General features: G+C 36.5%; 1 protein-coding gene across 1 annotated transcript in view; it reads right to left on the minus strand.

Annotated features, from left to right (window-relative positions):
- Positions 1-3,896: 3,896 nt before the first annotated feature.
- Otc (ornithine transcarbamylase) overlaps positions 3,897-13,628 on the minus strand; it is a 56,322-nt gene continuing 46,590 nt past the window's right edge. Inside the window, exons 7-10 of the mRNA XM_005323964.3 lie at positions 13,109-13,162; positions 12,879-13,028; positions 9,359-9,496; positions 3,897-4,067 (exon numbers count right to left, since the gene is read on the minus strand). Of these exons, the coding sequence (XP_005324021.2) occupies positions 4,008-4,067; positions 9,359-9,496; positions 12,879-13,028; positions 13,109-13,162 (402 nt within the window). The 3' untranslated portion in view covers positions 3,897-4,007. The remainder of the gene's footprint in view (positions 4,068-9,358; positions 9,497-12,878; positions 13,029-13,108; positions 13,163-13,628) is intronic.

Consider the following 13,628-nt stretch of genomic DNA (forward strand, 5'->3'; position numbering starts at 1 on the left):
AAAATATTTGTCATTTCTAATATTCTGCTACGTTCTACAAAAGGCCGATGATCCAGGAACCTAAAAAATATTGTCTGTTGTTACCCTACTCTTCTACTGATGCCTAAAGGAAGAGTTGTTCAGCACCACTCCCCACAAACTTTTTATTACAGACCATCTTAGATCAGATTTCATAGAAGCAGAGCCTGAAATGGGGATTAATATGCAAGGGAGTTATTGAGAAATCATTCTCAGAAGGGAAGTAGGTTAGAGTAGCAAGGGGAAGCTAAGTAGGGAGGGCGACTGGTGGCAGGGTGCAAGTGAGTGTGACCTCCTGGGCCAAAAGTGATTTCTGGTGGCCGAGAGCCTCAATTCATAGAAAGGGGCAGCCATGAGTATCAGCAGCCACCTCTGACAATAGCTAGGGGAAAGATAAACCCAGGTAAAAGGGATCTGAATGGGTGTCTACTATGTGGAGTTTTTGGGTTTCTGTGCATACATCTGGACATCAGTGTTCATCCCTGCCTCAAGAGTGAACTCTGCTCTCTAACCCCCTGACCTCACAGAACCATAGTCCTGGACCAGCCAGCTTCCCATTCTCCACTCAGTCTATGGGCAAATCAAGCCAAGTTGCTATATTTGTAGGATCTCAAGTAGATTACAGAGGGGTGTTAAATCCATGAATTATCCCTCCCTTTTGGGCAAATTTCTACCTTGGAACATTGTCGTTATTTCTTAGATCTTTCTTTTTGTAAAATGAAGGGATAGACTGGATAATTTTAAAACCCTGTTCCAATTTTAAAATTCATTTGCCTAGTGATTTTGTTCCAGAAGGCAGTTTTGCTCACATTTCCACTAAGGATGAGTTTCACAACAACATTGATTAGGAATGAAGTTTCCTCTCACTGGCATAAGTCTGGCATTGATAAGACTATGAAAATTTTAGCCCATTATAAGGAATTCACTTCCATTTGATCTGACTATGGTTGTTCCTTTTTTAGCCATAATTGATATTAATTTTTCTGGATAATTTTTAAGAAGAATTTCTTTATTCTTTAAAGTACTTCAGAGTTGATTCTCAAATCCTTGTTTCAATGATCTGTGTCATGTCCAAAGATGGACAGATACTATTATTTCCACTATGGGATATTAAGGAATCTAGCAAAACCCCAAACCATTAAAAGCATTGCTGCATTGTGTCTGTGTGTCATTGTCTTCAAGTACAAGGTGATATTGAAAACATTCCTGTTGTAAATTGTTGATGGCAAGGTTGCCTACCAAATACTGATCCTCTGTATAACTTAAAACAAAGTACCTATTCAAGCTTACAAAATACTGGATGGACAATTCACAAAAAAGGCACTCTTTCCTCCTGGCTAGAAGGCCTGGAAGGAGATACTAGACTTGGTAACTGAAGTGCAGACCACATCTCAGCTTTTATTCCCATCTTTCACCTATGACCTTTGCCCAATGCACAACTTGCAGTATATGGCACTCCTGGTTGTGACTTGACTGTTTTTCCATTATTCAGTATGGCCCTTCATATTTGTCAAAAGACATCAATACTCCAAAACTGTTGAATGGCACCATGTACCTCAACCATCACTATAGACATTGATGAGAATTTCCAAAACAAAAAGGCCCAAAGGGAGTGTGTTCTGGATACCCTCGCCTTATGTATTCTTCCATAACTTTTTTTATCACATGAGAAGACTTGCTTCAGAAATTTGGTTTTGTATCAAGGAGCCCCTACTATTTTCACTGAGGTTCTAGGGTTACTTGGGTAGGAGGCCTAAAGTGCCATTGCCACGTCAATCCTCTGTGCAGTTGTCTGTACCTGGGGAACTTTACAATAAGCCAAATCGTTAGTAAAATATGCATTAGACATAGGTGACACTGAATTATTTTTCTGAAGTCCCTAAAATTAATATTGCATTCTCTCTCTCTCTCTCTCTCTCTCTCTCTCTCTCTCTCTCTCTCTCACACACACACACACACACACACACACACACACACACACAGGATTCTTCCTTAACATTGAAATCATTGCAGTATAATCACCTGGGATTTATATTCCCAATATTACAGAGGCGAAAGCCTGGAAGAAAAGAATTCTTTGGTTAGTTATATTAATTAAGTAGATAGAATTTCATATATACACCAGGGACCCAAAGGTCATTGCTAGAATTTTTGTTAATCTTTGGAGTTGCAGTAGTTACATAAGAAATTGAATGATGAATGCCAGTATAAGAAGAAAGACGAGATAAAAATAGCTTTGCAAAAATGAAAGCCAAACTTTCCTCCACTGTTTTCTTTTTTCCTGATGATATAAATAATATCTTGTTAAGAGGAGAAGTTTAAAGAGCAAAGAAATTCCTATGGGCTTGGTTGGAGAAGTATGTCAAATTGTGTATACATAAAAAGAAAGCTTTGGGGCTTTTTGAGGAAAAAGCGATTACATTTTAGCAAGAAAATGATTACATGTTCCTTCTGATTGAGGGAAAAAGGATAAATACTATCCATTTGGTTCAAAAAGTAGCCAGGAAAATATATGAGAGTTCATTAGCATGAGGGGGCCATTTGGTAAGAGGAAGAATTTTCCTTCCTATGTAGGCAGTTTGAGGGCAAAGCTCTACAATCCATGTGTGTCACCTTCTGGTTACATTGTTCCTATGCTTTCTGCTGGGAAAAAAAAAGATTCCACTAAACTCTACTCTCTTTCTAAAGTGCTTCCAATAAATTACCATAGATGTGAAAGTCACCTTTGACATTTACTGGAAAAATTGATTTTTTCCCAAACGTCATGAGTTCCCCCTGCCCGACAAAATATGTTTTATTGCATCTTCATTGCAAATCTAATTTGTAATTCATCTCTTGCTTACTCAATTAAGTCATAGCTGTCTGCTGAAGAATATCAGTCAACCAGCCTAGAAACATTCTTCTAACACTAGAAGTGGAATATAAAGGAAATTGGATTATTTTATCCTCTGTACCATATGTTATATTTTTAAAGCTCTGCCTATGTTATTTAATGTTTTAACCAAAACACTCCTAATTATATCACAATAATTAACAATATAAATTTTGGTTACCCACAAGAGAAATCTAGTTTTAATTATATTATGACAATTCAATAATGCAAGTTTTGATTATCCTGAAGAAATATTAGAGGAGAAACAGTGGCAAAAACGTGGCAAGTAGTAGATTTATGGAAATATCCAGTGTGTGATGTAAATAGATGCACGATAAGGACTGATGTGAAAAAAATTAGATTGCTCTTGCTGGAAAATATGAATCTAAGAAAATTTCACTTTCTATTAGATCTTATCTTCTTGGCTAGGTAGCTGTGATTTTTCTACTTGCTAGCAAAGGCTTCATTCAGAGTGTGCTACTAAGTATTCATTACAGAGAAAAGGTGCATAGTCTTGAAGGACTCCCGTCCTTTCCCATAAATGTTTAAAAAAAAAAAAACCCTCCAGTTTAGACACAGTAATAGCTGTTTTCCAAGACTTTCATGATTTGTCTCTGTGACTATCTATCTTCCTCATTGGTCTGAAAACTACCACATCTGCAAGATATATCATTTGGCTTTCTCGTTGGTCCTGGGGGACATGAACACAGCCCACAGATCTACCAGAAGCTGACTGCCTGGTAAATGTTTACTTATAAATTAGCATGGCTTATCATTTATTAAAGTAATAAGCATAGATTACATTTAATGGCTTAGATATTATGCATGATGAACATGGTAATTTATGTTTAGTTGAAGCAAATGTACATGATGATTAATATGATACCCAAATGCAACTCAGAAATTGTGAATTAGAGAGTATAAACCAAGTCAAGCCAGGTATTACAGTGCCTCGACACTTAAATGAAGGGTTTCAGGAAAGTCTCACAATGACAAAGCAATATCATACAGTTCACCCATACCATGTATTAGGGATTTATTTATATCTTAGGTTCTCTTCTTTTTCTCCCATTCTGTTGTTACTGAAGAACATTTTCTCTTGACAAGCAACACAGAATCAAAACTTGGGCTTCTGGAGCTTAGGTGAGTAATCTGTCAGCAGGGATACCATGACAGCCTGGGATAGTACAACAAGAGAGAGAGAGAGAGAGAGAGAGAGAGAGAGAGAGAGAGAGAGAGAGAGAGAGACATTAGTAAGATTCTGCTTTGGGACCTAAGGAAGAGGAGTTCGGTTTCAGTTTTGCAGGCCTAGAGTTAAAATGTGTTTTTCCAAGGAAATGATAAGGGAACAGTTCTGAGCTGATATTTATTTTTATTCGGATAAAGGAAGGTCCAGAGGGATCAAGCTGACCCAAATATAAGCATAAACACTATGCTTACTTAGGCCTCATTCCAGGACTAGTAGGTCAGAGAGATGAAATGTAATGCCATAATGGTTGTCATGATTGTGTTTTCCAATCATGAATTAAAACCCATAAATTGGCCAGTTTTAGAGAAATATAATCCCCCCCCTATCCCAGTTCTCATGTTTACACTGTGGTCTGGTCACTTGCAACCTAGAGAAGTTTAGGATAAATCAAATGTAGACTAATGAAAGTAAACTATTTGAGCTAATGAATAACGTCTGCAATATGAATTTTTGTCCTCTTGAAAGAACATTAACTTTATAGCCAAGAGTATAGCTTCCCCTTGGGCTGTCAGCCACAAATAGTGACTTTCGCTTTTATTCTTCCCAATCTCCATAACAGCAACAATAACAATGTCAGAAACAACGGTGAACATATATTGAGTTCTTAATAGGTACCAGACAGTGTATTAAATGCCTTACCATGTGTCAGTCAGTCAAAAACTATTTGGCAGGCATTGTACTAGGTACTTTGGTGAATTGGAGAGAAAAGTTCATGCATTATCTCATTTGATGCACTGATCTTCTAAGATGGCCTCTGACATCATTGTTTGTAGACTAAGAGACCAACCCTTGAAACAACAGATTGTGAGAAATGGATTGGAATCCAGTTTCTCTGACTTCACTCTTATGAGATGTTTTCACTGCCTCTCAGGTACTTGCTCTTATACTTCAGCTGTATTGCACAAGTGTCCTTAGGCTGTATCAGGAGAACAGGTTTTATATTTCAAAGGTGTTCATTGAATATATTTATTAAACAGACACCTGTGCTTAGTCATACTAATTAATATCCTTTCCTACAATAGGAAGTGGTAAGAGATGTAAAATACACACGAAGAAGCTGAGGTATGTTTTCCTGAGTGGTAATGACAAAAGGTGGATATGCACCTGACTGTCCCTGGAATCTGACCATTTTCAGATGACTCTTATCTCATTGAATCTTCTTGACTTCATGAAGTTGTTTCTATTTTCAACCCCATTTTTTCATATGAATAAACTAGGCTTACTGAAGTTAAAGTACTTGCTTCAGATCTCACAGAAATTAATAATTGTAACCTGATTCCAAAGCCTGTGTACTAAAATCAGTACCCTATGTTGACTTTAAGTTATAAAAGTGTATGGAGCATATATTTAGGGTATGTTTCATGCACTCTTCTAGGTATAATGCAGAATATTATAGACAAGATGATTGCTCTTATGACAGATTTTTCATTTTGGTGTGTGTGGGAGAGGGGCAGGTAACAAAGAAATAAGAAAATACCAGGTAGTACCTTTGAAAAATAAAAGTTTAAGTGCATAAAAGGAGGCTAAGGAACCACTTAAGAATAGGTAGCCTAGAGTGTGGGGGAAGAGTAACCAGACTGGAAAGACCTTGCTAAACGAATGACATTTAAGGTGAGATCTGAATGACAAGACGGAAGTAGTTAAAATCTGGGATAAGAATATCTGCCAGGTAAAAATATTTTAAGCTTTTTATGAGTTCCTGGGATCACATCTGAGGTTTTGCTTTGTTCAAGGTTCAGAGTCATTGGACATGTCAAACTTATTTTCAAATAAAAAACTTAGAAAGCCAACTTGGGATAGGGCTGCCAGATTTAGTAAATATAGACAGTTAAATAGGGATGCCAGATAAACAAAAAATATTTTTTACTGTAAGCACATTCCAAATATTGCATGGGGGCATAGTTATAGAAAAAATTGTTCATTGTTTATCTGAAATTCAAATTTAACTGGGTGTCTATATTTTATCTGGTAACCCTAGACTCTAAATACGGTAAGCTACAATTGCAATGGTGTTATGTGCTTAAGGGTCATTCAGATAACAGTGTTATCAAGTGTCAGCCCTTTTGCAGAGTCCCTTTATGTTTCTTTAGTTCCAAAATTTATTGGCAGGGGAAGAAATCTACCTGACATTTTGGGAGACCTACTGCCTTACTGATCATTGAAAAATAAAAGAGCAAGCTTTGTAGGGAGAAAAGGGTAAATTTTGTTTTAAAACAAAGGGATCCAAAGACCTATGTGCTGTGGAGGGAAAGGTGTGACTACTAGAACCTTCAGAGCATCACTGCTGGAAATCACCCAGCATGAAGCTGTTAAAAAGTTACTCTGAATGAAAACCAAACAAAACAAAAAATAAAAGCTACTGAAAGAGTACACTTCTGCTTGAAAGTTGTCACATGCTTTAGGAATAAGTTCTTCACCCTCTTAGTTAGACTTTACATTACATCAGTCATTATAGATATCATCAGCTCAGAACTAGAGGCCAGATTGTGTTTTTTCTTCCTTCTTCCATCTTAAATGAATTTCTGTGTGCAAAAATCATTCCCCAGGGTGATGTTGTCCAATAGAAACTTTCTGAAATGATAGAAATGTTCTGTCTGTGCTTTCCAACATGGTAGTCACTAACCACAGTGAGTATTCAGCACTTAATATGAGTATTGTGGTTAGCGTGACTGAGGAATTGATTCTTCAAATTTATTAAAATTTAATTCAAACTTAAATAGCTGCATGTGCCTAGTGGCAACTATATTGGATAGGGCAGTTCTAGAGGTAAACAAGTATTGTCCCTTTAGAGATCCTAGAAAAAAATCAATCACGGTGGTGCTGAGCCTAAAGGCCATTCTGAATAAATTGTCTATGAATAATTTCTTTGCCTATAAAATAGGAACTTAGTCCAGTTGATCTCTAAGCTCTCATCCTACTTGGAAAGTTTATGCATCTGTGAATTATATAGACTATGTGAGGACTGCATATTTTTCTTTTTCTCTCTTAAATCTCCAATGCTGGGCAGAGGTTCTGGTACACAGTAGATGCTAAGCTATGACTGCTGAAATGAACTAAACTCAAAGAAACCTCCAAATCATCCAGCTCAGACATAAGGAGTGCCTTTCCAGTGTCCATATCACACACACTAATTAATTGGTTATGCCACTCTTTCTGTCCCACACCGCAAGCAGATTCAGAATCCTTCTCCACACAGGATCCCAAGGAGTCCATTGACGAGATTAGGAACCCAAGATTAAAACTCATTTTCCATCTCTATGGCTCAATCTACTTATCAGTGGGGAAACTGGGACCTAGAGAGGTAATACTTTTCCAAGATGGTGAAGATAACAGAAGCCAGTTATAGAAGTCATCTCCTCACTCCTAGTTGAGCATTCTTTCTACTTTAGATTCTCTATCTTCAGTTTAACATGGTTCTGCTTTCATGTTTTTTAAGACACATTTTCTGCTAATAATAGTGGCTATCTCAGGAGAATAGGGAATGATGAGACAGCAGCAAGACCTATATGGATGCAAAATGGAACATAAGATTTCACTGTGTGTGTCTCCTTGTAAACATTTCAACCATGTGAATGTGCTATTTAATTTTAAATAAATTGAATCTAAATATACGGTTCACTAGGCTCTAAAAATTTAGAATTGTAGAGCATCTCTAAAATTAATATTTTAGAAGGGTTTTTTCCAAGTTTTATCCCCTGAATTTCTACAATCTGCTGTAATAGATTTGGTTCATTTATCTTTGTAACTCCAATTGTCTTCTGATGAGAAAAACAGAACTCGAGGATATATTTTTTTTTCTCTTCCTGAGGTATACAGTTGGAGAGCTTCCATTTTCTTTCTTGTCATCTAGTTCTTTGCTACTCAAAATGTGGTTCACAAGGCAGTGACACCTCAATTACCTGGGTGCTTATCAGAAGTGCCAAATTTGGGGCCCCATCTCAAACCTACTGAATCTGAATCTGCACTTAACAAGATACCTGGGTGAGTTAAGTGCACAAAAGCTTCAGAAGATCCAGTCTGGATGACATGGCAATTGTCATTTGTCATAGTAGATGCTAAGCTATGACTGCTGAAATGAACCAAACTCAAAGAAACCTCCAGATCATCCAGCTCAGAGACATAAGGAGTACCTTTCCAGTGTCCATATCATACACACTAATTAATTGGTTATGCCACTCTTTCTGTCCCATACCACAGGCAGATTCCAAGTGGGCAGTTGATGAGATTAAGAACCCAAGATTAAAACTCATTTGCTATCTAACATTTGATAGTATCCTGAGGTGACAAGTGGGATAAATACAGTAAAATAATTATTATTGGATATGACAAATTTAGGCCTGATAGAGAATTTCCCCCAGAAAAAGAAGCCATGATTGGCTTCTAAGCAGCCATAGTGGAATTTGAACTCCTGCTGGTCATTGTATCAAATCAACAATGAAGATGATAATAATTATAATATTTACAATGTTTTAGGTACTACTAAATTCTTTACATGTATCATTTTAATATTCACAACACCATATTCTTACTTATAAATTCTTAGCAGATAGTCATCTCCAACTTTACTCCAAGACTGAAAGCTAAAAACTACATATCCCAGACTCCCTTGAAGCTAGGATGCAAGCATATGACTCAGCTGCATCTACTCAACGCTTGGATGCAAAAGTGAATAACATGGAGTAGAAGCCATACTCTGAGAGAATGGATCTTCTGCTCCATATGCAGGTAGAAGTATTTGTTTTACCTGGAGTATGGCATCTAATTCAAAGGCCTTTGGTACTAAGTTGTGAGTGACTATATCAATGGTTTTCTGGCTATAAGTGATTTGCAATGTTGTCGAGTAAATTTCCTGCTGTGTTGACCCTGGTATGTGGTGTCCAAGAATGATTCATTACATCCCCTTCCTGAGAGATTCTGGGAACTGCTTAATATCTTTTAATAAATTCCTTTCTATTTATCCACCTAGAATGGACTCATTTGTTTGTGTGTAAGACTCTGACTGGTACAACTATTAAGACCAGGTAATTCACTAAAATTTTACTTCACTAAAATATGTTATAAATACTAATAAATAATAACAATTTATCATGAGTTTTCTGGAAAAGAAATAGATGCTATATGAACAACCTTGGTTGCTTATTATTTACCAGAAGGCATGAACAACCAAGTTGGAATGACACAAAGAATTCTTTATCCCTTAATTTCCCATTTTCGCTTACCATGATTGTCCACTTTCTGTTTTCTGCCTCTGGGAACACTAGTGACCGTGGGGAATAAAACACTTCATCATCCACCTCTTCTGGCTTTCTGGGCAAGCAGTGTAAAAATGTCCAATCAGAGGCAGCAACTTTGGCAGTCTAAAGAGATGGAGACAAGATCACAGTTTGACTATTACATGTGGCAGTCATGTTTATCTTTTTTCAGTATTTAAAAACACATATAACATGGAATCAGGGATCAATGTAATGAAAGAGACAAAGAGGCAGAGTAAAGTTTTTAGCATAAGACACCCAAGGGAAATGTATATAGTATTTTAACCTTATGGCATTTCAATAATCATTTATTTTATTTGGGAGATCATCACCTCCAAGTTAAACTTGATTTTCTGGTATTCTGTCTAGTGGGATAGTGGACGTTTCAATAAAGAACTCTACTAGTATAATATGTGGCTGATAGCAAAAATCACCAATTTTATCTCAATATATTTAAGAAGTTGCTTTGAATATTCGATTTTAAGCTTATTTTCAAAGAATTATTTTAGCACTTGAAGCATACATTGTGTCTAACTATGGCATTTTTTGGGGAAAAAGAAGCCCAAAAGTAAGAGTGCATTAAACAGGATTATGAACACTGTACACTATATAGTTCATTCTTTTTAAAAAATTATGTAATACTTTATTTACATATAAGAAATAACAAAAATATTATAGTCAACAATATTCATATTAACCACCACTACATTGTTCGTTAAGAAAATACTGGTAGTAATATCAGATAACAGGTAATTACAGTAATAACAAATGTGTTCTTTTTTTTTTACTTAAAACCAACATTATTTATTTATTACAGTTCTAAGGATAGTTCATTCTTAATGTAAATGTATTAGCAGTCACAGTTTTCTCTAACAGTTAGTTCTTTGCTTTGACGGGGGGTACTGGGGATTGAACTCAGGGGCGACTGAACCACTGAGCCACTCTTCCAGCCCTATTTTTTTGTGTGTGTTTTATTTAGAAACAGGGTCTCACTGAGTTGCTTAGCACCTCACTTTTGCTGAGGCTGGCTTTGAACTCACAATCCTCCTGTCTCAGTCTTCCAAGCCACTGGGATGACAGGCATGTGCCACCATGCCAGGCTTCTAACAGTTAATTTTTGAAAGTTACATTTTCCATTCTATTTCCATAGTACACTTAACAGATTCAAAATTATATTTCCTCATAATTTCTTACATTAAAAGCATTACTTTTGTACTAAAAATTTTCTCTACCTCCACCCTAGCTTTAAGTTCAGAACATTCTTAATTTCTAAAATACTAGAAAAATGACAAGGAAAAGGAGTAGCATTTATATTAGTCATACATTAGTGAATAACCATTCTTCACACCTACATTCCTGACACCAGAAGAACACCTAAGAGTAGTCAAGGTAATTATGTGGGAAACCATGGATAATTTAAAATATCTCCATGAAAATATGTGCAACATATATGATAAGGGATTCACTGTAACATATAAAAAGCCCCTATAATCAATGATTAAAAGGCAAAAATTAGAAAACAAGCAAAAGATATGATAGCAATTAATAGAAAAAAGTGAAAATGGCCAATAAACATGAAAAGATGCTTAACTTCATTAGCAATCATGCAAATTCTAATTCTAAAAAGCATGAGTTACCTTTTCCTTTCATATTTACAAAAATTAAAAGTGTAAATAACTAAGAATGGAAAACATGTGGAGAAAGAAAGTATCATATGCATCTGTGGAAAATAAATTGCTCATCCTTTTTAGATGGACAATTTAACAGCATCTCCCATATTTTGAAAATTTTTTAGGGATTTATTTTCCAGTAACATTTGTACAAATAAATCTTTAAATTGTGTACATTAGCATTGTTTGCAACTGGGATATTTGGAAATAGCTTAATTTATCAATAGGAAATATTATAGGCAAGTTATGTTTCATTCTTACTTCAGAATTCTATGCAGCTATTAAAAAGAATGGAGATATTTCAATGAATATATTTGTTAGGTGGAAAAAGTAAGTCAGAATAATAGGTCTAAAATAATACTTATGAAAAGTCATAATGTGATTGTGTGTGTGTAGGCATACATGTGTAAATGCACAGAAAAGGTCTGCAAAGAAACACATGGAATTGTTAGGATACCTACAGGAACAGTGACTTGTTAAGAAGGTAGGGAAAATATATTTTCACTTTCTGTTTTTCAAACTTTCACTCTGTTTGACATGAAATAATAAGAAACTTGTATACATATACCTTACCAATAAAATATATATATATATATTTGGTACCTGGGGCCTTAACCACTGGGCTATATCCTCAATCCTTTTTTAAAATATTTTTTATTATTTAGTTTTCAGTGGACACAACATCTTTGTTTGTATGTGGTGCTGAGGATCGAACCCGGGCTGCACGCATGCCAGGCGAGCGCTACCACTTGAGCCACATCCCCAGCCCCTCCTCAATCTTTTTTGACATTTTATTTAGAAACAGGATCTCACTGAGTTGCTGAGGCTGGCTTTGAACTTGCAATCATCCTGCCTCAGCCTCCTGAGCAACTGGGATTACAGGCATGTGCCAGCAAGTCAGGCTAAAATATTTTTTGTACTTGCTTAATCACTTTCTTCAACAAAGTAGATCAGTTATTCTGCTGACAAATCTCCATGTGCACCTGACTTTTAGGGTATCTGGGGTGGGACCACTAGGGACTAAACCTAGGGGCACTCTGCCATCATGCTATAGCCCTAACCCTTTTATTTTTATTTTTATTTTTTTGCCCCAGTTGGCTTGGAACTTGTGATCCAGCCTCCCCAATCACCAGGATTACAATCATGCAGTACTGTGACCAGCCCAGACAGCAGTTCTCAAAGTGTGGCCCTAGACCAATAGTATTACATCACCTGGGAACTAGATAGAAATGCAAATTCTCAGGTCTCACCCATGACCTACTGAATCAGAATCCTTGGAGGAGGGGCTCAGGTAGCAATGCATGAACATTTCCTCCAGGTGATTCTAATGCCTGATCAAAATTACACTGCTTCAGGTCTTACCAGAAGGTTTCAAATTGAATGAGTTTGCTGGGAATGCCCTGAAGGATTTGGCAAAACTAAACTGAATGTAGGGTCCTTAGAAAATAGAAGCAAGAATGAGCATGATTATGGGGCTTTTCTTACAAGAGAAATCAGAAGAAATTGCATGCATCAGAAGTAACCTAATATCTCTAAACATACATGGATGTATGATATTCTGATATCTCTGTTCCTGTAACAGGGAACAACAGGCTTCTCTCTGCTGCCTGGGTTTCAGATTTCTTTGTCCAGCAAAAAAAGTGTCTTTCCCAAAGGACACAGGTAATCACTGGGATGAGAGAAATCCCTGGGGGATACATGAGTTCTTTATGGAGTATGAAAGGATAGTTTGCTCTTCCTAAAATGAATGAGTGATTCGATGATTGTGGCCTTTATGAATGGAATTAATGAACCTTCAGAGAGGCATCAACTTGTACCTTCATTGTAACCTGGTAGCCTTGGAAAGCCTGGAGCCGCTTTTTCTTCTCCTCCTCTTGTCCCATGCTTATCCAAGTGTCTGTAATTAATACATTGCCTCCATGTGCCGCTTCCAATGGATCATTCGTCAGTGACAGCTTGGTACCATTCTAGCATACATAAGCATGCTGGTTAAACAACTTCATGAGACAGAGTGAGGCAATCATAGCTTTACAAATAAGGAACATACCTCCTTGGCATACTGCTTTGCCAACTGGGTTATACTGGGATCCGGCTCATAACCCTGCAAGAGGAAGAATTTAACTGTTATTTAGGTAATTGTTTTTTTTAAATTTTTGTTTTGTTTTTGTTTTATTCAGTGCTGGGGATGGAACCCAGGGCTTGGTGCATGCTAGACAAGTGCTCTACCACTGAGATACACCCTCCCTTAAGTAATTGTTTTATACATTTTTTTAATGCATGGACTATTTTATTTTTGAGAGTAGGCCCTCTCTCCTTCCATTTTTAAAGATATCGCCCAACCACATTCAGTAGAATTGATTTTTATATCTAGAATTTCAAACTTTCATAGTGCCTTTTGAAATTTAAAAAGGCAACTAATTGGCTCACCTTTCTTTGATGATCTTTGACCTCTTTTTAGTCATAAAGATAAATATGGAGTATGCTTTCTAGCTCTTGGCAGACCTTCATCTTGTTCCCTTAAGAGCTTAAGAGGATTATATACATAATTGTACAACTTCGTGCATTTT

The sequence above is a fragment of the Ictidomys tridecemlineatus genome, chromosome X, assembly GCF_052094955.1.
Source record: "Ictidomys tridecemlineatus isolate mIctTri1 chromosome X, mIctTri1.hap1, whole genome shotgun sequence".
NCBI classification, from domain to species: Eukaryota; Metazoa; Chordata; class Mammalia; order Rodentia; family Sciuridae; genus Ictidomys; species Ictidomys tridecemlineatus.